Source organism: Nannobrachium achirus (assembly GCF_963921795.1).
Source record: "Nannobrachium achirus genome assembly, chromosome: 24".
NCBI classification, from domain to species: Eukaryota; Metazoa; Chordata; class Actinopteri; order Myctophiformes; family Myctophidae; genus Nannobrachium; species Nannobrachium achirus.
Genome location: NC_137831.1, coordinates 33,424,920 through 33,452,679, shown reverse-complemented (window position 1 = coordinate 33,452,679; position 27,760 = coordinate 33,424,920). Strand labels below are relative to the sequence as shown.

Below are 27,760 nucleotides of genomic sequence, written 5' to 3'. Positions count from 1 at the left end.
GGTTCAAGTGGTTAAATATCTGAAAACACAAATTGACATGAATCCAAAATACACTGATGATTGTGCTGTCAAACGATGAAACTATATGCAATCTATGAACAGGTTGTGGGGGTCCCTGCTTCATCTCTCTCTCAACTAAGGGGTCCTTGGCCTGAAAACGTTGAATACCCATACTGTACATCAACTGCATAGAGAGCCAGGTAAACCAAGAACCACCAAGTACGTTTTCAGTACTTCTACTCCACCACATCTCGAGAGGCAAATATTGCACACATTGTGTCGCGACAAGCTTATAGATCTGCCAATTTAAGACGAATTCTATAAATTTGAAAACTTGTGAAATGGGATATTCTGCATAATGAGTACTTTCTGCTTTTGGTACTTTAAGTACATTTCGATAACAATACTTACTACTCCGCAAATTGCATAAGGGCACGTTCACACCGCACTTTTATTCTACCTACAGCAGGGGTCTTCAACAGGGGGTCCGGGACCCCTAGGGGGTCCTCAGAGTTACTACAGGGGGGCCGCCAAATCCTTGTGTGATAGGATCATTCTTTTAAATTAATTAACAACCTGAACCATCGCATCCCTATTCCGAGGAGAACTTTGGCCAAATATAGCCGATCTACAAGCTCTCAACGCCTCGCAGCGTTTTTTTTTTTTTTTTTCGGCAAATAGGTTTGGTGTAGAGGTCAAAAAGAGCAGACCAAGTACATAGAGAAAGGTCAAGTTTACAAAATATTGACCTCTCCCTGACGATTTAACATGAATCCAACATAGACTGACGACGGTGCTGTCAAACAAGTCTATGAATCTATCTATGAAATCGATGAAAATCTGCATCACAGATCACACATTTATACAATATGTTGAGGGGGGTCCCTGCTTCATCTCTCTCTCAGCTAAGGGGTCCTTGGCCAGAAAACGTTGAAGACCCCTAGCTGACCTACTATGAGAGCGGATTCTGCCCCCCATGCACCCCCACCCAAACAGACACACACACACACACACACACACACAACACACACACAACACACATAACACGCGTGCGTGAGCACGCACAGCCTGGCGGCAGGTCTGAGGCAAAATAAACAGAGGCAGGTGAAGTCTTAATCGTGCTTTGGGGAAATGGAATCCCACAGAGAGAGTTACATTTCAACCATAAATCTGTCCTCACACATCCCCCTGTCGTCTGTCTAGCTCCTTCCAGAGCTCCTGTCTTCTCTCTGTATCTCTCTGTATTATCTTCTCCCCTGGCCCGTCGCCAATCACCATGAGGTTACATTATATTCTTTCTGCTTGCTAGTCGCAGCGTTTCCACCTCGCGGTGTCAAGAAGAAGGTGTTAATCTGACAGCTGGAAACACACACACACGCGCACACACACGCACGCACGCACGCACACACACACACACACACACACACACACACACACACACACACACACACACACACACACACACACACACACACACACACACACACACACACACACACACACACACACACACACACACACACACACACACACACACACACACACACACACACACACACACACACACAGGTTTGCAATTGCTACTTTGTGGGGACATTACACATAGTCTACTAGCTTTGTGGGGACATTCCATTCATTTTGAACCCTAATCCTAACCCAAACCCTTAACCTAACCCCTAAACACCTTGTGGGGACTTATTAATAAGCCCCCACAAGGTTTTTTCCTCTGATTGTACTATCGTAGTAATTCCCTGTCTGTCCACACACACACACACACACACACACACACACACACACACACACACACACACACACACACACACACACACACACACACACACACACACACACACACACACACACACACACACACACACACACACACACACACACACACACACAGACAACGACGAAATATGTATTCAAATAATATTACATAATGTTGCTACAGTATATACTGTACATAGCAACAAAAACCCCAAAAGGTGTTCCTGTCCTAAATGTGTTAAATGATCAGATGACTGACAGTCAAGCCAATTAACTAATTCACATACGATCTGAATGACAGCAGAGTCTGACCGATATATCTGCCATCATTTGACTTTTTTGGCGACCTTTTATGACGACCGTTTCGGCAATCATGCAGTCAATGTGTGGTGATTTTTTTTTAACCACTTTCAACCAGGTGTCACTATTTTGGTCACGTCTATTATAGGTAAAAATCTTAAACATTTTCAAAACAGCCTAAGCTCCCAATGCGTCACGAATCACGATGCGATGCATTCATAGTGAACTTGCCGATGGGCTATTATAGTTGAATAAGCTTAAATAGTTAAAACTATACTATGTAACTCTCCTGTTCTGAGTTAATAGAGCCGGTCTGCTTGGTTGGGGGAGTTACTTCATTTTGACTTCCAGGTCAAAATTTGGGTGACTTGCCTGACTGGCTGGCTAGCTGAGTTCTTTACAGAAATGCTTTGTTTAATAGGATTTAACAATCATGACATTAAACCTTCTATAGATCGCAACCAAGAACTGTGTGGGGACTGGGGAGTTTTTGTCTCACATTGTTTGCCAACAGCGGTGTTCTTCCTATGCATCGGTCACCAACTTACATCCAGGTGTGCAAAAGACCTGCAAAAAGCCGGAAGGGCAGATGCAAAACTAGCAGAAATCGGGCGACACTGCGGAGTCGTGCGGACTGGACTGCCTTGTCTGCTTATCCGCTTACTGCATAGCCTGCCCATCCTGTTCATGACATGTGCCAGGCTGTGGACTACCGATCCTTCAGTTATAGTCGAGATGACGGAGAAGGGAGAGGGAAGAGAAGGGCGAGGGTGAGTGAGCAGGAGAAAGAGAGGAGTTGAGAGTAGGGATGGGACGATATGAAAATGTCAAATTATTGTGACAAAAAAAACGCAATTTGCGATATTATCACGATAATCAAAATCCATTATCCTGGGGCGGAACATTTTCCAAAAAATAGCCGATCTACAAGCTCACAATATATTTTTTGGCAGACTTCTGAGAGTGAAAAAAAGTATGAAGTATCAAGTTATAAGTACCTTGTACCAATTATAGAGGTAAACCCTCTAACGGATATGCAGCTCAATAAATAAAGTGTGAATTGATCTCAGTGCATGACGGGGGAAAGATATCACGATAAGTAAAATCTCCACTATACGAATATCGTGAGTGTTTTTCATCCCGATAAATGATAATATCGCGCATCGTCCCATCCCTAGAGAGGAGTTGAGAGAAATTGAGTAAGCGAGCAGAGGAGAGAGTGAGGAAGAGATGGACAGGGACAGAGAGAGAGAGAGAGAGAGAGAGAGAGAGAGAGAGAGAGAGAGAGAGAGAGAGAGAGAGAGAGAGAGCGAGACGAGAGAGAGAGCGCCAGGCCACAGCGGCCTAAATTACAGGGCCCGGCCCGGGGGACAACCCTGTGGAAAGTGTGTGCAAGGAACAGCAGGGAAGCAAGATGGGAGAACGGAAAAGACAGAGGACGAGAGAGACCCTCGTGCTTTCCCACACACAAAAACAACGTGAGCCAAGATGGCTATTAGGGCATTAAATGGCTATCAGTTAAGGATGATTACTGGGGCCTTGAAGGGCCCGGTGCTCAATTACAGAAGAGCGTCCGCCGCCACCACCACCACCACCACCCCTACCCCCCAAAGGACATGCCCCACTCCAGTGTTGTTTTTGACAGCAAAATTTGATTTAGTTTTAGTCATAATCTTTTGAATAAAATCTCATTTAGTTTTAGTCATAATTTAGTCTCCTGAAAAGTTTTAGTTTTAGTTTTTTAAGATTTATTTGACTAAATCTACAGTTGATTTAGTCAACTAAAATGTATTTTGGCAGGCCTTGATGGCTTCGTAATGACTGATTTTACACTTGGTTGCATGGAAATAGCCGATCTACAAGGTCACAACGTGTCGCGCTGCGACGCGTTGTGAGCTTGTAGATCTGCTATTTTCAGCATGCAACACCTGAGAGCAACCAAACATAAAATGACTCTCTTCTCCACTAGTCCCTCCCTAACGGAAGATAGGTGGAAAGCAGACTGTGGTGCAAGCAAGTAGCAACCTGCGGACACAGAAAATACATGGAGAGTCAGAATGACACAAAGCCACTATAGATTGCCTCAAGCCAAGACAAAGTGTCCTTGCGGAATCCTTAAAGAGGTGGTGCCATAGTTTTGTTCTTTTTCTGGTTTTCATGTGTCTATGAGGTTGACAGTACTTGATTAGACCGCCCGGTGTGGTTGTTATGAGCAATTATGTATTCCCTTGTATTTTGGATTTCTTCCTGGAGGCTGACAAAAACAAACAGCGATTAAATGACATCATAAAATCATCCCCTCCCCTTTTACCATTCACCCAACACTGTGGGTGTGGCTAACTTCAGCTGGGTCACCACCCACCATGACAACCAGGCATACTTAATGATCTGGTGGGTGTGGCCACCTAAAAACCTAATTTTAACTCTTTCTGTACACTCTTTTGGAAAAAGAAATCCTCCTCCTAGTATAATCATAATACCTGATAATCATGTTTTAGGGGGGAAATAAATCATGGTACTGCATCTTTAAGCATTAACTCATTGTACCAGGTAACCACTCGCCTCTTGTGGCTTATTGCTTCAATATATTTTCGACGGCTCGACTCAAACAATTGGCGTCGATTCCGAGGGCTTAAAACGACTCGTTGATTCGTCGAACTTTAGAAGACAGCCCTACGTTGGTGGCATCCCTATGATTTATGCAGTGCTTTGAAATGGAGAACTGCCTCAATGCACCGAATGGCAATGTCATCAACATTTGGATCAAACTTGTTTGCCATGAGGTGATGTTGTTTTTAGCTGTGAGACAATTGTGAGACAACTGTGAGACAACTGTGAGACAATTGTCTCTGTTGCCGTGAGGGCAACAATTTGAGTTTTGTTTTACCTTTTTGCAAAACCAACTGCCATTCTATATCTAATTGTTCATCCCCTCTGCACCACTTTCTCATAGTTTTATTTATTTCCTCTTCTTTTAGTTCATTTCTTTTTGTTTTTGTTTTTTTACATCTTTACCTTTATTGCTGGATAATTGTGGGCTCGCTGAAAGGCGAGACCAGTATGTTATACCAAATCTTTGTCAAGTTTATTCTCCTAAAATAATTACCCACAGTATAAAGGCAGGGTCAAGTTTATTCTCCACAAAATAATTACCGACAGTACAAAGGCAGGGCCATTGGCCAATGAGGAGCAACGTTCTAGATGACATCATCACCAACAAGTGCGACCTGATATAGTGGGCTCGAGGCCAGTATGTTTTATCAGTATGTTAGACCAAAACTTTATTGACCAAAGTTATTGTCCTCAAAAAATGTACCGACAGTACAGAGGCAGGGCCCTTAACCAATGAGGAGCAGCCAAAGGGTAGATCTTTGTGCCCATATGGTGTTCCATGCGAGCCCACACTGTTTCGTAGGAACAGTATTTCTAGTTAAAAGAAAGCATTGTGTTTGTCTTGTAAGAGAAGAACAGACTTATCTGGCAATAAAAGGGGGTTGCCAGGAGATGAGAGGCAGTCTTAGTACGAGCGAATTGCAGGAGGGATGGGGGCACACTCCTGTTCATTGAGAGAACTATCAATCACAGGGCGGTATTCCAAAGTCACCTTTCCAGTCTTGGGATCCATATAGGACAGTGTATGCTTCCTCCAGTGCTTTTCAAAGGGCTTCTTCTCCTGGCCATGGAGAGGTTTAGAGTAATCATACTCGTCAAGGCGGTCTATGAAGTCCTCTCTTGCGTGAGCTCCCCTGCTCTCCTGTCGCTGCTCTGCTGAGTGGATCGTCTGAACGGCGTTCAACATGAGGTTCTGAAGTTCCAGTGTTTCCACCAGATCCGTGTTCCACACCGCGCCTCTGTCAAAGGTCTTGATGTGCTCCAAGGACTGGTAGACGGCATGCATCTTGTCGCATCCCTCCTTCAGAACAGAGCCAGTGCGGAAGACTGCAGCATGGTTTTGCATGGTCTTTTGCATGTCGAGTCGAATCTCAGAGGTTCTCAGGCTTCCATCGGCGAACCTCAGTCGATCCAAATTGGCCACAGATTCCTCTCCTGCACTGGGCTTCAGATGGGTTAGCTTCTCTCCTGGTTTGTCCTTCTCTGCGATGTCGATGGCACAAGCTCTGCCGAACACCACCAGGTCCAGCAGGGAGTTGGCACCCAGCCGGTTGGCCCCGTGGACACTGGCAGACGCCGCTTCTCCGCAGGCATACAGGCCTGGCACCACCTTGTCTTCTCCGTTGGTGTGGGTGATCACCTGTCCCTTGTAGTTGGTAGGTATCCCTCCCATGTTATAATGGACAGTAGGCAGCACTGGGATGGGATCTTTTGTAACATCCACTCCAGCAAAGATCATGGCAGTCTCCGAGATGCCAGGCAGTCTGGTGGCCAACTGCTCAGGAGGCAGGTGGTGCAGTTGGAGGTGCACATGGTCCTTTTGTGGGCCAACACCTCTTCCCTCTCTAATCTCAACGGTTATGGCACGGGACACAACATCTCTGGAGGCCAGATCTTTGGCGTTGGGGGCGTATCGCTCCATGAAGCGCTCTCCCTCACTGTTTATCAGGATTCCCCCCTCACCACGGCAGCCCTCTGTAATCAGGCAGCCAGCACCGTAGATACCAGTGGGGTGGAACTGTACAAACTCCAAATCCTGGCAGGGCAGACCTGCTCTTGTCACCATGGCATTACCATCTCCAGTACAGGTATGGGCCGACGTACAGCTGAAATATGCGCGCCCATAACCCCCAGTAGCAATAACCGTGTTCTTGGCTCTGAAGCGGTGGATAGATCCGTCCTCCAGGCAGAGAGCGATCACTCCTTTACACTCCCCATCTTCCATCAGCAGATCAAGAGCAAAATACTCCACAAAGTAGCTGGTGTCATAACGAAGTGACCGTCCATATAGAGTGTGCAGCATGGAGTGTCCTGTCCTGTCTGCCACACAGCAGCAGCGATGTGCCTGGCCTCCCTTTCCGTACTTCAAACTCTGGCCTCCGAATGCTCTTTGGTAGATCTTCCCATCGTCTGTGCGACTGAACGGCATTCCAAAGTTCTCCAGCTCCACCACGGCTGCCGGGGCCTGCTCGGTCATGTGGTGGATAGCGTCCTGGTCTCCCAACCAATCGGATCCCTTCACGGTGTCGTAGAAGTGCCACCTCCAGTCGTCTCCCTCCATGTTCCCCAGGGCCGCGTTGATCCCACCCTGTGCGGCGACCGTATGAGATCTGGTGGGGAACAGCTTGGTGACGCATGCTGTGTTGAACCCGGCCTCTGACAAGCCTAAAGCGGCCCTAAGTCCTGCCCCTCCGGCACCAACCACTACAGCGTCAAACTCGTGGTCCACGACAGGGTACCGGGTGGAGATATCATCTGACACTTTGGCGTTCTTCTTGCTGTAGATGGAGAGATGAAAGTTCTTGGAAACCTGAGCAGCAGCAGCAACAGGGACTGTTTTAGTTTTGGAGTATAGTATCCTTTTGGAAAGGAGCTGGGATGCAAGACGTATGCTAGCCATGACGTGTTTCCAATGGAAGGTTGAACCCTCAATATACCCGTATATATAACGTTTTATAAAAAATTGTATACAATTTCTAATGTCCCAGCTAGCCCTGAAGGTGACAGACTTTTTGACTGGTGAACAAAGCTTCTGGGTGAAATATGACAGAGGAGCAGCTACAGCATGCTAACGTTTGAGAATAACTCTATCTAGAAAGTATGACGGGTCTATAGAGAATCCCTAGAGGGTGCAGGAATCTGCTTTGCGTGTTGGTATCGCCAATATATGGAGATTAATGAACTCTCCCAAAACTGACTGGTTGAAACACTGCCCAAATATGGAGATCCCCAAACTCTCTTAAGCTGATTGGTTAAAAAAGTGTCATTATGACTTATCTATGACATATTCATGACGCATGACTCCATAGTTGGGCCTGGTTCCAGCCTGATCTGACACCATTGACTTAATACATTAATACATTCATCATACATTCTAAATTAAATTTATATTATTATATATTATGTTTTATTGTCTCCAAAATTAGATGGTTTTGAACAGATATTTCCGTTTGTGACAGCAAAAAGCAAGAAAACAAAGGTTTTGAACATACCTGTCTTGACTGATTGCTATGAACCCGATTTTCACTAACAAGCCAATTAACAATTAACAATTTCGACCAGTGGTCCTCAAAATGGGCTCCAGGGACTCTCTGGGTTCCTTTTGACCCTGTCAGAGTTAAAGAGGTGGTGCCATAGTTTTGTACTTTTTCTGTTTTTCATGTGTCTAGGAGGTTGAAAGTACTTCATTAGACCCCCTTATGTGTGTTTTTTTTTTTTTGAAATGATGTATTCTCTTAGTATTTGTTTGTTTTCTCTTGGAGGCTGCCACCTTGTGGTGAAAAGTGTCAGTTAAAAAACACAGATACTAAGTATGTCACAGTATCAACTCCTCCCCTATTTACCATTCACCCAACACTGTGGGGTGTGGCTATATCAGCTGGGTCACCACCCACCATGCCATCCATGCATACTTAATGAACTGGGGGTGTGGCCACATAAAAACCCAATTCTAACTCTTTCTGTATACTTTTTTGGAAAAAATCTTCCTCCTAGTATAATCATAATACCTGATAATCATGTTTTATAGGGGGGGGAATCATGGCACCACCTCTTTAATGGCGAGACCTTAACATTTTAAAGTTTGAGAACTACTGATTTAGACCAAAATGCAGGTTTAAATGGAGTCTGCAATGAATCCATGTATTAACAGTTCAATAAGATTGTTTTTATAAAGCATTGTATCACGATATATAGGATATCTCTGAAAAAGTGTATTGTGGAGACATTGTATCGTCTCAGCGATATTTATCACCATATCGCCCACCCCTAGACCAAACTACTAAATCCAGATCCACCATGAAGTGATAGGCAACATGGCAAAGTAGGCTAGTGAGAACAGTTGTGTGGTCTCAACAGTTGCACATTTCTGCTGACCGCTTGGGCCGTTTGTTCCTGTCCAGCTTGATTGGCTCAGGGAACCCACAGTACAGCTCCTCCTCAGTGTCCTGTGTAAGAGCGGCGCGCGCAATAGCCTGGAAGGCCTGCTCCACATTGATTGCCTCCTTGGCGCTTGTTTCAAAGTAGGGGATGTTGTTCTTGCTCTGGCACCAAGCTTGCGCTCGTTTGGTAGTTACCAGTCGTTTCTCCAAGTCGGTCTTGTTGCCCAGCACCACAAAGGGGAAGTTCTCTGGGTTCCGCGGACTAGCCTGAATCAGGAATTCGTCCATCCAGCTCTCCAGGGCCTTAAAGGTTTTGGGTGCCGTCACGTCAAACGCCAGCACACAGCAGTCTGCTCCGCGGTAGAACGCCAGACCTAAGGACTGGAACCTCTCCTGTCCAGCCGTGTCCCAAATCTGCATTGTGACGAGTCTGTCGTCCACCGTGACTTCTTTTGTCAAGAAATCTGCGCCTATTGTGGCTTTGTACTGGTTACTGAACCTCTTTCTCACATACTGGTTCATCAAAGAGGTCTTTCCAACTGCAGAGTCTCCAAGGATGAGGACTTTAAACAGCATTTTCTTCCTAGACTCCATTGTGTCTCAACTGGATGAAGCTCCTGTTGATGTCAAAGTGGACTTTCCCTCTGGCCTGGTTAAACTAGCCAAGCTATACAGTATGTCTGCCTTGACTTGCCTAGGGGGATTAAGACACGCACTACCAGCTAAGCTATTCAAGATAGCTAAACTACCAAGTTAATTGAATAGCTAAGCTACTCACACCGACCACCGCTAAAGACTATTTGGACTCCTTTCACTGAAAAACAGTGATGTTCTGGGTTTTATTTGGGCAAGGTCATATTGATGAGGCCAGTGTGGAACTTCATATTTGGGCAAGACATTAAGGCCAGTGTGAAACTTCATATTTGGGCAAGACAATGATACTATGATACTATGGATACTATGGAAAGACATTGATACTATGATCAGATCAGATCTGATCCCATGGGCAGCTTAGGACGTCAGTCCTGTATGATGCATCTATGACACAGCCACGTCACTATAACTTAACCATAAACAAACCCCATAAGGAATGTCACTATGACTCAGACATAACCATAAACAAACATACACCCATATTCCATATATCCGTTTGTCCAGAGCGACAGATCCGACCGCTATGCCCATATATGGTCAAGTGCATATATGGGGCCGACAGACTTCAAACTCACTCGCAAGGGCTCGAGGGAGTGCGGAGCACGCCATCAAGTAGTTCGGAAATATGCGGTTGTCCAGAACCGCAGACGTTTGATAAGCCCATATATGGGCTTATCGATCTTTACTTTTGTGAGGGCTACCTAGCACCCTGAACCTATAATAACTCCATATTTGGGCAAGGTTTCAGCCTAAAAGTTCTGTTCTGACTACGCTCGCTACGTTCTATCAATGCATTGTGTGTCTCCCCTCTCCACTCCAGTCACTGCATGGTTGGTTTCTATGCATGGGAAAGAACAGCGTGTTTTTTTTTCCCCAAAAGAATTGCGATAGGCCTACTACAGCCTGAAGTATCGATACAGTATCAGGAAATAAACTATCGCGATGTATTGGCCGTAACAATTATATTGCCCATCCCTAATCACAGTGTCTTGTGAGTCACATCTCCCTGCATCGGGATCACAGTGCCCGAGTGTTGTTTGACCCCTCCCCCTGGTGCCCAAGCCCCGCCTTCTTCCCACCCGGGCCCTGAATTCCTCAGGCGTGTGTGATAAAGAGCCTCTCAATGCTGTTCAACGGAGACCGCCAGTCAATGATTCACCGAACAGAGAAGGAAAGAAGAGAGACAGAGAGAGAGATAAGAGAGCGAGAGACAGAGAAAGAGGATGAGAAAAAAGGAGAGACAGAGAGAGAAGCAGAGAGAGGAACAAGGAGATAAAAACAAACCTAAAGCACCTTAAACCTATATATATACGTCTATTTTAAGGTAGACGATCGACAAGCTCCCAGCACCTCGCATAGGGAGCTTGTAGATCTGCTATTTTCCAAAAGAATCAAGTCTCTGGCACAAAATATTTTCAGATGGGGGGCCAGTGGACAAATAATAAATAATTTAGGTGTGCTTTACATGAAATAAAATAAAACGCAACGACCAAAATTTACAAGCAACTTCACAGAAAAACAAGCCCAAAGTCACTGCTTATAATAAGCAGACATGGCAACAGCGGCAGAGGCTGCTTATAACATGATACACTGCTTTTCACCTGTAAGTCAATTTTCTGATAAACATATGTTGCTATTTATCAGTGTTGCTCAAATCCCCCCCCATCTCAAAATATTTTGTTCAAGGGACCCCCAAGAAGCAAATATTTGATTTAAAAAGGTTTGCTTTGAAAAAACCTGTCCAAAGATTTGCACAAGTTTCAAGATTTTTTCGAAAATTGCAGATCTACAAGCTCATAGCGTGGCACGAAGTTGTTATTACTAACAAACATATCAAAAAGGTTTGACATTGTACACTGAAGACTAAAACACTAAAATACGTTTTCAGGTGTGTGTGTGTGTGTGTGTGTGTGTGTGTGTGTGTGTGTGTGTGTGTGTGTGTGTGTGTGTGTGTGTGTGTGTGTGTGTGCGCGCGCGCGTGCGTGCGTGCGTGTGTGTGTGTCAACGTGCTCAAATCAATCAAGACAGTCAGGACAAAGACCAAGTCGACAATTCCACAAAACAACGAAGCGGAAAAAGGACTTTTTTTTTCTATTACAAATTATATTGGATTCAATCTCTACCCTCTGCAACTGTCAAGTAGAACCGAGTAGCGTTTTGGAAGGGAGAGGAAAAACAAATTCACAAAACAGACATACTACCCGTATGTACGTTGTTTATTATTACATTGCTGTGTACTGTAGTTGCTGCGGAGCTGTCAAGTGGCCATCGTGAACCCAAACCCCGGACAGATTAGAGACTTTCCCCCTTTAACCAGTGACAAGTTGCATTTTGCTGATGATAAGTGGAATACTACTGTATTTCTGTCTCTTGGGGCTGCAGCAGCAGGCTGCGAGCTCCGCCAAACACAGCCTGTCAGCACCCAAAACCCCAAAAGTCCTGCGTCATTCAGCAGGGGTGTTGCAACCAAATTCTGGGCCCTGGGTACAAGGATTCACTGCGGACCCCTCGTGAATGTTCTTCACAGGGGGAAGGGGGGTTTAACCCATTTAGACTGGGAACGCATTATTACGCATTATTTTGTTCTTTAACTATTCAAAAATAGAAGATATACAAGCTCACTGCGAGCTTGTAGATCTGCTATTTTTTGAAAAATCGTGCCAATGTGTGCAAGTGAATATTTCAAATCGTTCTAAGGTTTTTTGAAAAACTGTCATGTCAAGGACCCCCAACATGAAATGTATTTGGCGACGGACCCCCATGTCAAAATATTTAGTTCCAGGGACCCCCCCAGAAGCAACATTTTAGTTACAAATGTTCGCTTAAAAAATGCATATACAGTATTCAAAGATTTTCAAAAATAGCAGATCTACAAGCTCACAGCGCAGCACTCGTTGCCGCGCTGTGAGCTTGTATATTTGCTATTTTTCAATAGCTAAAGTATAACATAATTAAGGCCCCTCCGCCTTGGGCCCTATTAACTCAGTCCCACTTCCCCCCCCCCTTGTGACGCCCCTGACAGTCAGAGCACGGCACAACACACGCACACTCCTCAAAATCATGCAAATGTGGTGGTGTGCAGAGTGCTGTACAGTACTTTTACTCAAGTACTGTACTTTTATTGTTATTTCCAATTTCCAGTAATTTTACTTCTACCCCACTACATGTCACTGATGTCAGAGGCATATATTGTACTTTTACTCCGCTACGAAAACTTTAGTTACAACTTGTTACTTTGTAGATTTTGATTGTTATTACATAACAAGGGGCGGCATAGCTGACTGGTTAGGGAGCCCGGCTGGGGAACCAGGGTCCCTGGTTGTCCCAGGTTCAATTCCAGGCCAGGGTAGCAATGTCGAGATTTGAGTACTTTTTACACCACTGGTGGTGGGCACATATGCACAGAAATAATATGTGCATGCTCATTTGCATTGCAAAAGCACACACAAGCGCGTGCAGAAATCAATCACACGAACAACAGTCAATAGTTCTTCCCCAACCGCGCACATACAGTACACCCTCTCAAAACCTATTCCATGCGTCACCAGTGCTGTGTGTGGACAGCGATAGCGACTTCCCTATGCCAAGTCAGTCAGTCAGTCACGCGCACACACACGCGCACGCACGCACAACATTTAAAGAACCAGATGGAAGCTGATATGACTTTCTGAAAGGATAAACATTTCCCCCCCCCTTTCAACAACTCAAAAGGACAAGCTAATTTAGCTTTAGTGTGTGTGTGTGTGTGTGTGTGTGTGTGTGTGTGTGTGTGTGTGTGTGTGTGTGTGTGTGTGTGTGTGTGTGTGTGTGTGTGTCTGTGTCGGAGACGAGTGCATGTCTGCGTTGTGCGTTTGAGTCCACATGTCCCCACGTGTGTATCAGTGGGGAAGAGAAGGCTAATTCCGCCCATGTAAATGTTGACCCGAGCTGGGTGGGGTGTTTGTGTGGTGGTGGCTAGCAGTGTGCGTTTGTGTGTGTAGGTTTTGGGGGGTGGGTGGGTGTGTGTGTGTGTGTGAGGGGGCTTCTGTGGGAAGCTAGGCCTCTCGCTCCACTCATCATTCTCACCACCATCTTCATCTTCATCATCATCTAGTCCAGGGGTCTTCAACAGGGGGTCCGGGACCCCTAGGGGGTCCTCAGAGTTACTACAGGGGGGCCGCCAAATCTTTGTGTGATAGGATCGTTCTTTATTAACAACTTGAAACCTCACATCCCTATTCTGAGGAGAACTTTAGACAAAAAAAACATAAAAAAAAAGAGCAGACCAAGTATAGAATGAAAGGTCAAGTTAACTAAAAACACAAATCCAACATAGACTGATGACAGTGCTGTCATACAAGTCTATGAATCTATCTCTATCTATGAAAATCTGTATCACACATTTATACAATATGTAGAGGGGGTCCCTGCTTCATCTCTCTCTCAGCTAAGGGGTCCCTGGCCTGAAAACATTGAAGACCCCTGATCTAGTCTCCTCCACCACTCCCATCTTTCCCTACATCCAGTGTCCATCAACTAAAACTATGACGAAAAAACGTTCGTCCACAACCCATTTTTCACTGACAAAAAAACAAACAAATAAAAACTAAGCTATGATGACTAAAACTGAGACTAAGGGCCCTATTATGATCCAGGTCTTATGCCTTATTCCTTAACTTCTTTGCCTTTTTTTACTATTTAGTTTTTGTTTTTTAAATATTTCAAATAGCTAATCTGCAAGTTCACAACGTGCAGATGTAGATCAGCATTTGAAGTATTTAAAAATGTTTTTCAAAATAGTGAAAAAAAGGTAAAGAAGTTAAGGCATAAGGCATAAGACCTGGATCATAATAGGGCCCTAAATATTGTTGTCAATTTCATCAACAATTAAAAACTAGACTAAAATCTTAGTGAGGGACTAGGAGGAAGAGATCCAGTAGAACTAAAAGGCAAGTTATTTTGTGTTTGGTTGGTTGCCCGAGTGTTGCAATCTGAAAATAGAAGAGTGCAACACAAGCTCACAACATGTTGTGAGCTTGTAGATCTGCTATTTTCAGCATGCAACCAAGTATAAAATATGCCACTACGATTATGATTTTGTCGACAAAAAAATATATATTTTGGCAGGACAAAATAATCGACAAAATCAACTAGAGTGCTTCAATTCAAGTTCAACTAGAGTGCTTCTCAAACGTTCTCGTGCCAAAGACCCCCGAATCGATATATATTTGGCTGTGGACCCTCATCTGAAAATGTTTTTTGCCAAGGACCCCCAGAAGAGAATATTTATGTAAAAAACTAAAACTAAATTTATTTGTATAATTATTCAAAATCTTCCAAAGATAAAGTGACGTGCCATAAGCTTGTAGATCTGCTATGTTTGAATAGCCAACTTATAAATGGATAAAGTGGTTAAAATGATTGTGAAGCTACATGAGGCAGCTGCGTTGTGTCAATTACTTTTTTCATTTATTTTTTATATTTTTTTGGGGAAAAGAAAAAAGGAATTAATTTTATTTTTCTGGAATTCAAAATGTACTTGAGTAAATGTACAAAAGTATTGGTATCAAAATGTACTTAACTCATACCCTGCCAAAAAATATGTTTCTATGATAAAAACGTCTTTAAAACGTCTTTTTCACTATGGACCTCCCTGCCAGACGTCTTCTGAACGTCTTTTTTAAAATAATAATAAAAAAAAAAAAAAAAAAAAAATTGAAAAAAGAAATTTTGAAAAAAAAAAATTTTGGACCTCCAACAGTGTACTAGGCATGATCGCGATCGCGAAATTGCATGTTTAACCCCCATACCAACCCCATCTTTCAAACATGGCAGCCATGTTTGTTTACATTTGAAGAAAACATAAGGGCTCCTTTCTCCTGAATGCCTGAACGGATTTCCAAGCGGATTTTTTTGTTTGAAAGCTGTGAAAAGCATGCACATGCATAGTGCATGATCTGTGCACGAATGTGTGCACCAGCGTGCACACTATTTTTTTAACCCTTTGTTGGCGAACCGGCAATATAAGAGGTCATCCCACTTTAAATATGGCACCGACTGAGTTAATGTCCCAAAAGTAGAGCGGCATAGCTCAGGGGTAGAGAAACCGTTATTAGAGCACGAAGGGTTCCCAGTTCGAATCCGGGCTCCCCCTGGGTGAATGTCGAAGAGTCCTTGAGCAAGACTCTGAACCCCTAGTTGCTCCCGCTGAGCAGGTTGGTGCCTTGCATGGTTTCCTCCGCCACCGGTGTATGAATGTGTGCGTGAATGGGTGAATGTAATGCACAATCTATGTAAAGCGCTTTGGATAAAAGCGCTATATAAATGCACCATTTAGAAAGTACTCGTTATGGCATTTCACGATTCCAAAGTTTTCAAATGTATAATAGGGCTGAAGTGGTTACTGTATGTTTGGTAATAATAACATAAATCAAAGTAACTCATTTTCAAAAAATAGAGTAAAAGTACAATATTTGCCTCTGAGATGTAGTGGAGTAGAAAAAGTATTGAAAATTGGAAAAATGGAAATACTCCAGTAAAGAAAAAAAAATATACCTCAAAACTGTAATTAAAGGGCCACTTCACCTCTGGGATAACCCTATCTTATTTTATTGTTGTTATTTATTGAGTTATTTGTTTGTGTTCAGTCTGTGTTTTTAGATATTTTAGTATTTCAGCCTGACTAGTGATGTATTTTGCATCATCAGTAATGCGTTTTGCATCATTTGATGCAAAACGCATCACTAGTACATGCTGAAATACTAAAATATCTCAAAAAACAGATTGAACACAAAGAATTACTCAGGATTATGTTGATCGTGTCCCAAACAACAATAAAATAAGATAGGGTTGTCCCAGAGGTGAAGTGGCCCTTTAAGTATAGTACTTGAGTAAATGTACTTTAGTTTAGACTAGTGCTTGTGCATGTGCGTGTGTGTGTGCACGTGCGTGCATGGTGCTGGCAAACAGAGAAAAAGACAACCAACCCCACCTCCGCTCCAACTCCAACTCCACCCACACAGCCTGAACGTCTCCTCCTTTTCATTTCTTTTTTACGAGAGAGAGAGAGAAACGTTTTTTTCATCCCGTCGAAAATACTCTCCGCTTTGATGGCGAGCCGTGTCATCTTTTAATGGCCGAGATAAAATGAAGAAAAAAAAAATGAAACGGGCCATTGGGCATCAGTTCCCGTCAAAGTGGAGGTGGGGGGGGGGGTGGGGGAGGGAGGGAGGGGGGCTCTGGCTGGCCGATGTTTGCGGAGGTGAGCCGGAGAGGTGAGTGGAGCCATTATCTAGGAGGCAGGGGTGTCGCAACAAATTCTGTGCCCTGGGTACAAGGATTTACTGCGTTATTTTGTGCTTTAACTATTGAAAAAATAGCAGATATACAAGCTCACAGCGCGGCCCCGAGTGCCGCGCTGTGAGCTTGTAGATCTGCTATTTTTTTTTAAACGTGAAAAATGTGTCTTTGAAGGTTTTTTGAAAGACCTATGTTTCTATGTCAGTGGTGCTCAAACTTTTTCATGTGAAGGACCCCCAAAATGATATGTATTTGGCCATGGACCCCCATCTTAAAATATTTCGTTCCAGGGACCCCCCAGAAGCAGAATTTGACTTACAAATGTTCGCTTAAAAAATACATATTCAAAAGATTTGCACACATTTTCACAACTTTTCAAAAATTGCAGATCTATAAGCTCGCAGCGTGGCACTCGGTGCCGCGCTGTGAGCTTGTATATCTGCTATTTTTCAATAGCTAAAGTATTACATAATCAAGGCCCCTCCACCTTGGGCCCTAGTAACTCAGTCCCACTTTCCCCGCCCTTGTGACGCCCCTGTCTGGAGGGTCGGGCTCTCTGTGACGCAGAGCGTCCTAGTATAAGACAGTGGTGGAAAAAAGGACTCACGTTTTGAGAAAAAGTATCAATGCTGCAATGTTGAAATACTCTGTTACAATAAGTAAAAGTCTGGAATTCAAAATGTACTCAAGTAAAAGCACAAAGTTATTGGTATACATAAAGTACCACAAGTAGAAAGTACTTGTTGTGCAGAATATCCCGTTTTCACGTGTATAAAAATCTTTGGAAAAGATCTACATCTGCATCGTGCGCTTGTCGATCGTCTATTTTCAAGTGGCCGAAATGTATATAGGGCTGAAGTTGGTAATGTATGTTTTGTAGAAATAATCAACGTCTATAAAGTAACTAGTAACTAAAGTTTTCAAATAATTGTAAGCGAAGTAGAGTACTAGTATTTCCCTCTGACTTGTGGTGGAGTAGAAGTAAAAGTACTGAATAACCTCAAAATGACTGAGTAAATTTACTTTACACCACTGTCGGATGGTCTGTGACGCAGACCTTCCTAGTAAAGAAACCTAGATGGGACAACGTGCACACACACACACACGTGCGCGCGCACACACACACCAACACTTCTAAGAAGTGAGCTCTGTTTGTAGATAAACCCACACACACACACATGCATATACACACACCTCCGAGTTAGCACTGGGCCATATGAAATATCGCGATATGCTTGGCCAAATACCTCGATATGGTCACAATATATTGTCGATCTATGCACGCACTCATTGTACGCTTACATATCATCTATTTCGGCATTTTTTTTAAAGTATAAGATTAGGGTTAAAACCAGAAAAGGACAACATGTACTATATCCTCCTGTTTCCACAAGACTTTACTGTAGCATTATCTGCGGGGCACTTCCGGTTAACAGCAGACATACAAGCTCACGTCGCGTCGCAGATGCAACCGTTGTGAGCTTGTAAATCACACTCGGCTGCGACGGCGGAAATGCTGCTCGCCTTCTGCGCAATGCACGATGGGATGTTGGAAAGTTGTGGATAGGTGTTTCATTTTACAATATCACAATTCCCAGATGATATCCAGTCTCATATTATCAATAGAATATTGTTAGATTACACTACTGTGTACTAATTCTCTTTTTCACTCGCGTTCTCTCATCCGTTTCTTCCTCACCACTGACACCCTATAACAAGGGTCTTCAAAAGGGGTCCGTGACCCCTAAGGGGTCTGCGGGGATACTGCAGGGGGTCCCCGAAATTGTAAAAACTTTTTATATATTTTTAATTTTTATTTAAAAAAAGAGAAAATGTAATTTGTCTTTAAATCTAAAAAAAACATGACTTTTGAATAGCTTGTATACATGATTATTGTGCAATTGACAGATTGTTATTGATAGATTGATAGTATTGACAGATAAGGTATGTTTATAAATGGCAGTGGCACTTGTACAAACATGCATGTTTAAAATAAAAGCATGGATATATCAATCTATTATTTTAATAGATTGATATTATAGTATTGATATGATAGTATTGAATGCACAATAACATGGTATGTTTATACACATTTTTACACATAAATATAAAATACACGTTGTAGCCCCACCCTCACCCTACGAGGTAGTTGGTCCCTGCTCCATCTCCCCATCAGTTTGGGGGTCCCTGGTCTGAAAACATTTAAGACCCCTGCCTTATAACTAACTGTCTGTTGTCTTTCAACTGTGGCCTTGTCCGTTTTTTGTCCAGTGTGTGATCAAGCCCTCTCTCATTTTGCGCGTCCCAGTGACATTTTTCCCAGACACATTTTATTTCAGTTTCGGACTTTGGTCCAAAGACGCCCTTGTCGCCGCCTGGTGGAATTTGCCACGTTCAGGAGAAGAGGGAAGAGAGAAGCAAGGTGGGGGTGATGCACGTGCGCGTGTGTGCGTGTGTGTGTGTGTGTGTGGCTGTGAGATGGTGAGTAAAAAAAAAAATGGGTGGAGTTGGGAGAATGTTGTACTTTGATCCGTGAGGGAAAGAAGTTTTGAGAGACAGCCACGTCTCTGTGTCAGTTCCGTCTGGCTGTACAGCTTGCCAAAAGTACAAAGGGAGAAAAAAAGAAAATGCCATTTTCAAAATGTGTAATTGAAACGGATGCTGAACATTTGAGGCATTGTATTGCTGGAAAAGCATAGAACAGTAGGGCTGTCACGATTATGACATTTTACATGATGATTAATTGTCACTCGAATAATTGCGATTAAAGATTTAATTGTGTTTTTGTGGTTGACAATTACATTTCTGTTTGGCTTTTAGGCTTTGAAGTTGCACATGGCAGATATGACACATAACCTAAATATACAAAGAAATTACTGACATTTTTGACAACTTCATACTTAAAAAAGTACATTGATAGTGGAAATAGCCGATCTACAAGTGACGCGTTGTGAGCTTGTAGATCTGCTTTTTCCAATACTTTTTGAAAGTGTTTGAAAGTGAAACTACGATTTTGTTGGGGCTCACCTGGTAAGAGCCAGTGGTGGAAAAAGTAATAGTATCAATACTGCAATGTGGAAAATACGAAATTCAAAATGTACTAAAGCAGCCACTGAAATCAAAATCGCAAAAAAACGCTAAAAGGATAGAAATCGGTAAATGAAAAAATTTTAACACCCATCTTTTCTTTTCTCTAATTACAATCTAAAATATGAACCCTTGTTGTAAAAAAAAACTAAGTTGTCTTTAGGCTTGAACTTTGAAAGTTTTCTGAAAAACATCAAATATTATTCCAAAATTGCAAAAACAAATATGTTGCTGCTACATGCTGTACATGGTACTGTACTACACAAAAATGTGTTCCCGGCCTGAATGGGTTAACCCATCTAGGCCTAGAATTATTGAATGCTTTAGCTATTGAAAAATAGCAGATATACAAGCAGATCTGCTATTTTTTGGCAAATGTTCCGCCCCGGGATAATGAATTTTGATTATTGTGATAAATATCGTAAATCACGATTTCTTTTGTCACAATAATCGTGATATGAAACTTTCATATCGTCCCATCCCTAGGCACTGGCAGTGGTGTAAAGTACATTTACAGTAGGCTACTTAAACGCCTTCTAGCAGCCGTCACAGGCTCGAATCCGGCGTACATCGCCCTCTCTCTCTACCACCTTCCCATCTCTGTCTGCTACAGATCATCCGTCTACTACAGATCACTATCAAATAAACACAACAATTACCCCGAAATAACCTTCAAACACGATCTACAGTAGACACACAGAATGAGTCAATGAAAAGAGCTGTATGACTGGGATGACTTAAGCTGGAGAGAGAAGCAAGGTCACACCTTGAGGCATTCCACAGGTGGCTTTGAAATACCGTCTCTTTCACTCACTCACTCAGTCACACACACACACACACACACACACACACACACACACACACACACACACACACACACACACACACACACACACACACACACACACACACACACACACACACACACACACACACACACACACACACACACACACACACACACACACACACACGGTCGTAGACAGAGGTCACCAAAGCGAGGGAGGGTTGAGAAATTCCACACCCTTATACAGTAAACAGACGCACGCACGCAGCCACGCACACACACACACACACACACACACACACACACACACACACACACACACACACACACACACACACACACACACACACACACACACACACACACACACACACACACACACACACACACACACACACACACACACACACCCCCCCCATCACAACAAAGACAATCTAAAAATCGAAATCAATCCCACACTTGTTCTTCTATTAGAGAGAGGGGGAGAGACTATTCTAGACAGCTTGTGTGTTTTTTGTGGTCATGTGGTCACAGCAGCCACGGTCGGTCACTACTTCCGCTTAACGTTTAGGGACAAAGTGGTAAAAGGAATTCATAGGAAGAAAATACCCCCAAAAAAGCTGGGGGCAACACCGTACCGGATCAAGCTGGCTCACTAGCGTGACAAGTGAGCAAAGAGTTACAGTCACACAAACTCGCGTGGTGGGGTTATGTTGTGTTGTAGGTTGCATTGCTCTATGACACACTGAGCCATGTGACACAAACATCACAGGGTGTGTGTGTGTGTGTGTGTGTGTGTGTGTGTGTGTGTGTGTGTGTGTGTGTGTGTGTGTGTGTGTGTGTGTGTGTGTGTGTGTCAAAATATCATGCATCTACAGTGAGAAATGTACAAACATTCTAACACATCTCTGACAGTTAATACACCAGATGTTGTTGTGGTTGAACAGTCCAGGGAAGTGTCTGTATAATAGAGATAGCCTGCATTTCTTTTTTAGGTATTAAAAAACGTCATTTGTCACTTCATTGTCACCCGGGGAACCCCGCCCTCAAAATCACGTGGTCCTGACCCGCAGGCTCAGCACCACTACAGTAGAACAGAGGTTCTTTTTCTCCCCCATAATAACATAGATCAGGGGTCTTCAACGTTTTCAGGCCAAGGACCCCTTAGTTGAGAGAGAGATGAAGCAGGGACCCCCCACAACCTGTTCATAGATTCCATATACGGTAGTTTCATTGTTTGACAGCAAAATCGTCAATGTATTTTGAATTCATGTCAATTTGTGTTTTCAGATATTTAACAATCAATACTTAATAAACTTGACCTTTCACTCTGTACTTAGTCTGCTCTCTTTCCCCTCTAAACCAAAGCTCTTTGCCGAAAATAGCCGATCTACAAGCTCACAACGCCTCGCAGCGCGAGGCGTTGTGAGCTTGTAGATCTGCTATTTTTGGCTAAAGTTCTCAGAATATGGACGCCAGGGTTAAAGTGGTTATCTATACTATAATTTTGCGAATGTCTGAGTGTCTGTCTGTCACAGCGTTTCTCCTCAGTGGCTGGAGCAATTCATCTGAAATCGCATCACCATAAGCATATGAACACACCTGACATAACTGTGAAGCCCGTTTGTCACTTTCACAAATCATATGCTGTATATTAGCATTTTTATGGTGTATCTATATCTATTCTGCATCTAGCTTGAGGCGTTTCTCCTCAGTGGCTGGAGCAATTGATCTGAAATCGCATCACCATTAGCATATGAACACACCTAACATAACTGTGAAGCCCGTTTGTCACTTTCACAAATCATATGCTGTATATTAGCATTTTTATGGTGTATCTATATCTATTCTGCATCTAGCTTGAGGCATATCTATTCTGCATCTAGCATGAGGCAACATGTTTAACCTGTGTGTGTGTGTGTGTGTGTGTGTGTGTGTGTGTGTGTGTGTGTGTGTGTGTGTGTGTGGGGGGGGGGGGGGGGGGGGGGGGGGGGGGGGGGGGGGGGGGGGGGGGGGTGGGGGGGGGCGGGGGGGGGGGGTTGTCTGGCCCAGTTACAGATTTTGTCCAAAATCATGCAGATCGGTACACAGTATCTCTGTAGCCATTAAACGAAACGGGTATTTCTTACATTGATGCTCCTACATATTATCATGCAAGCACCAGTTAAAGTTACTTTCCATCCCTCATATACTGTGTGCACAGTGCACATCCCATAACCCACACACTGCACATCATTTCAGAGCTCATATCTTTGAACGGTTAAGGACTAGTTATAAAAAAAAGGAGAGAAAAGGTTTCTATCACTCAAAGATTTGGAGGACCTTCTGTAGTAACTCTGAGGACCCCCTAGGGGTCCCGGACCCCGTTGTTGAAGACCCATGACGTAGATGACTTGAAGATTGCTCACCTGTGTGATAAAGTTCTCTCCGTAGCTTTGCTCATCAAAGAGCTCTGTCTGCAGGCGTTCTGGGTGCACAGAGAGAGAGAGAGAGAGAGAGAGAGAGAGAGAGAGAGAGAGAGAGAGAGAGAGAGAGAGAGAGAGAGAGAGAGAGACAATTGGCACTCAACAATGTCATTCTGCAAGGTTCTGAAAACCTGGGCCTCTATAGGGGCATGGCATTATGACTTGCCACCGATCGGAAGCACATTCTTTTTTCCCATCCAGGCTCCTGGTGAATCAGTGTGACCACAAAATATTTGATTCTGTGAAAAGATATATTTGGAAAACGCGAAACGAAGAGTATTTATTCAATTTAGTGTATATCATATAATTAAATATTCATTATTCAGCAGGAGCCTGGATGGCTTGGTTCTAGGCTTAAAACCCATTTTGTGCCCATTTCTTTGGGCAGAAGGGGGCGCTGGTGCCGTGATTTCCGTCCATAGGCGTCCACTCTCTTATTTTGAAGGACCGGAAGTGATCGAGCTCACCGATCCCAACTTGACGATTTTTTTTTCTTCACCCGAACTAGTCCCTGTTCAGGGGGTGATCAAATATGGAGGATTGTTGTTGTCATCCGAGTGCTATTTTATCAAATAAACATGCCAGCATTGGCATAAAAAGTATTTTTTTCGAGTAAATGGACTCTAAAGATCAGAACAGTCATTGTTTTCAATTTTCTGTATATAAAGTATATAACCCGGTGATCTTCGGGATAGGCAAGGCTTAATGACTTTATTAATCCCGAAGATCTTCGGGATAGGCTACAGATGAGTTAAAATATAATTGATAATTTTGGAAATCTCTATCCACAAGTTTCCGCGGGAGTTTACTGGAGACTATCAGGAACAAACTTCCGGGTTTAACAGCAGACATACAAGCTCACGTCGCGTCGCAGATGCAACCCGTTGTGAGCTTGTAAATCGGCGGCGGAAGATCGGTGCAGACGTCTGCGCAATGCACTATGGGGCGTAGGAAACTCGTGGATAGGAAATATTTAATGGCTTTCGATTGGTTGCACCAGAAAATGCCCTATTTATGCACAGAACCTACTGTATTTAGGAAATACAACAATGGCCAGTATAGAGTATATAGTCTTATCTCTAAAATGGATCTTCACCAATAACGTTAGGCCGTTGCTCTGGAAAATGAGAAATGGGAGATGTGGGATATGACGAATCAGGGAAGGACACGACATCATGGCTGATAAGAAGACCTAGTCAGGTAGCGAGTGTGGGCGTCTGTGTCATCGTTTGTCAAAGATTTCCGTTCCTCCCTGACCAGACTAATGTGCAGGGGTGTCACAAGGGTGGGGGAGTGGGTCTGAGTTACTAGGGCCCAAAGTGGAGGAGCCTTAATTATTTGATGGCTTTAGCTATTGAAAAATAGCAGATATACAAGCTCACAGCGCCGAGTGCCATGCTGTGAGCTTGTAGATCTGCTATCTTTTTAAAGGTCGTGAAAATGTGTGCAATTCTTTGAATATATGTATTATTTAAGCGAACATTTGTAACTAAAATGTTGCTTCTGGGGGTCCTTGGAACTAAATATTTTGAGATGTGGGTCCGCGGCCAAATACATATCATTTTTGGGGTCCTTCACGTGAAGAAGTGTGAGCACCACTGACATAAAAACATCACGATTTTTTCAAAAATAACAGATCTACAAGCTCGCAGCGCGGCACTCGTGGGAGTGTGTGTGTGTGTGTGTGTGTGTGTGTGTGTGTGTGTGTGTGTGTGTGTGTGTGTGTGTGTGTGTGCGTGCGTGCGTGCGTGCGTGCGTGTACCTCTACTGAGTGTCGCTCCGTTCTCCTTGTAGTCCTGGATCTCAGCATCTTTCCTCAGCAGCAGCCCGCCCATGTGCTCCACCTGCCCCTGTAGCAGCCTGCTCATCAATAGTAAGGGGCGCACCAGCTGGCTACACACCTGGAAAACACACACGATTGGAATCGGAATCAGGCCTTGATTTAATTACGGTGATTGGCATTATTAATGAACTGGTGTGGCCACATAAAAACTTCTTGCAATGGATTCAGAATCATGAAGAACCCCTAGTTTGACCCTTCACATGCTAATTAATTCAGACTTTTTTTTTCTTTTTTTTATAATTCTAGAGGAATCAATGGGACAGTGAATATACAAATGGTCATAACTTTTTTTTGCGATGTTTCCGGCAGAGCAGGCCTCTCATTCTGTGGACCTTAATGACCAAACTAATAGATAAAACAGAAATATAAAGTGTGGCAGAAAATCACAGGTCCCCTCCCATTTTGGTGACTGGGTCCCCGGCTAAAATCACTTTCTAATCTATTTTGACAGATCATGCCATATAATTAAAGTAAACCATACATACCATTGTCACAGGGGCAGAGGTGCAGCGGAACTCCCAGTAGAACGGGAGGCCCGCCAGTTCGCTCTTCAGCTTGACGTCGAGGTGCCTGCCCGCCTGGCGCACCAGAGACACTTGGGCAGCTCCCTCCGCTTGCCCACCGCCCATCAGGCAGGGCTGCGCCACGTCACGCAGGTGGGAGAAGAAGGCTTTCACTGGGGCACGCAATCGCTTGTTCAGCTCCTGGACAGGGACCGGGTGTGGAGAGACGGATTGTGTCAATAGGGCTGTCACAATTATTACATAATCGTCTAATCGCAATTATTTGACATAATCGCGATTATTTTTCATAATTGTCACAATCGTTTCCATGTTGAAAAATGTTCATATATTTTTTGAAAGTAAAGAAATTGTGGAAATAGCAGATCTACAAGCTCACAACGCGCCTTTGTTAGGTGCTCAATACATAAACAAAGTGCGCTCTAGAGAAAAGAGGAAATAAACATGGATTAATAAATAGAGAGATAAGAGTACAAAGAAATTAGTTAAACAATTAAAGGCCCAGTTCACCGCTGGGACAACCAGATCTTTGGGATCAGAGATCAGCACAATCCTGAGTTATTTTTTGTGTTCAATCTGTGTGCAAAATGCATCATCATCATCAGGCTTTTCTCTTTGAAATGCCTGGATCATGAGGCTAGGGAAAATGTGACAGCATCTATCTTGTGATTTAACCACTTCAACCAATCTACAAGCTCAAAAGTGCCACACGCAAAACATTGTGAGCATCTAGATTGGCTGTTTTCTTTCTTTTTTTTCCATTGATAACTTTATTCATTGATAACAGCACGAGGTACAGTCAGGCATTAAGGCTAAGGCTGTTTCCATTGTGCTCCTATGTATTCAATTCATCAATGTAGCATAAAAAACAACACACTAATGGGGAGAAAAGGAGGAAAACATCAGCAGTGAATGACACCTCCTTTCTATAGGAAATTGCATTTACCTCCCCTTGTGGTCTCAGAATAGATAGTTTATCTGTCTAGTTTTGAAAGAAACCAGTGATTCACATCTTTTAATGGATGGTGTCAGAGCATTCCACATTTTGGTGTCAGAGTAGTAGAATACGAATTTTCCCGTGTTTGTTCTATATTTGGGTAGTACCAGATTGTTGTCGCTCTCTCTATCAGGGATGTCGCACCAAATTCTGGGTCCTGGGTACAAGGATTCACTGTGTTATTTTGTGCTTTAACTATTGAAAAACAGTAGATATACAAGCTCACAGCGCGGCACTCGCTGCGCTGTGAGCTTGTGGATATGCTATTTTCTAAAATGTGTGCAAGTCTTTGAAGGTTTTTTGAAAAACCTATGTTTCTATGTCAGTGGTGCTCAAACTTTTTCATGTGAAGGACCCCAAAATGATATTTATTTGGCCACAGACCCCCATCTCAAAATATCTAGTTCCAGGGACGACCCAGAAGCAAAATTTGAGTTACAGACTTTTGCTTTGAAAATACATATATTCAAAGATTTGCATACATTTTCACGACTTTTTCCAAAAATAGCAGATCTACAAGCTCACAGCGCGGCACTCGGTGCCGCGCTGTGAGCTTGTATATCTGCTATTTTTCACTGGTTAAAGCATTCAATAATTCTAGGCCTAAATGGGTTAATCAATGAAGGGTGCTCCACTGCCGACGTTGCGCTGCTGTGTGCTGCGTATGTGACGGCGTCTAAACTAAAAAGATTGCCCCGGTTAATTTTTTGACGCCGTCCATAACAGTCCAGTAATGTATAAAATATGATTAAATGTAATTGCATTGAATATTTAAATGTAGGCCTATATTACGTGCTTTTCTGCTGTTGGCTATCCATTCACGTCATTCACAAGGGTGACCAGATGTCCCAGAAATCCTAGATTATTTTTTTATACTAATTACAGTGGTCTTCTTTGATAAAATTACCTATAAACATAACAGGCTATAATCATGACAAAACAAAGTGGTCAGTTGTGCATTGTCGCTCTCTGCTGTTTGTGTCACAACATGAACATTCAGGTCGGTCACAAATAGTTTTATTCCCGTTTCAAAGGGATTTTCTTGTTGTGTTAGAAATGGCATATTGCC

General features: G+C 43.3%; 3 protein-coding genes across 4 annotated transcripts in view; all 3 read right to left on the bottom strand.

The window, feature by feature from the left end:
• nhej1 (nonhomologous end-joining factor 1) overlaps positions 1–27,760 on the bottom strand; it is a 53,086-nt gene that overhangs the window by 19,941 nt on the left and 5,385 nt on the right. For both annotated transcript variants that reach the window (XM_080720742.1, XM_080720743.1), the window contains exons 4-6: positions 25,659–25,877; positions 25,093–25,231; positions 23,274–23,332 (exon numbers count right to left, since the gene is read on the bottom strand). In XM_080720742.1, the coding sequence (XP_080576868.1) occupies positions 23,274–23,332; positions 25,093–25,231; positions 25,659–25,877 (417 nt within the window). The remainder of the gene's footprint in view (positions 1–23,273; positions 23,333–25,092; positions 25,232–25,658; positions 25,878–27,760) is intronic.
• Positions 5,585–7,579, bottom strand: LOC308280415 (succinate dehydrogenase [ubiquinone] flavoprotein subunit, mitochondrial-like; the record flags this gene model as incomplete). The annotated part of the gene is made up of 1 exon (XM_080720682.1): positions 5,585–7,579. One exon carries the CDS (start codon positions 7,577–7,579, stop codon positions 5,585–5,587), a length of 1,995 nt encoding a protein of 664 aa, XP_080576808.1.
• On the bottom strand, positions 9,030–9,653 carry LOC308280411 (ras-related protein rab7-like; the record flags this gene model as incomplete). Its single annotated transcript, XM_080720679.1, has 1 exon — positions 9,030–9,653. One exon carries the CDS (start codon positions 9,651–9,653, stop codon positions 9,030–9,032), a length of 624 nt encoding a protein of 207 aa, XP_080576805.1.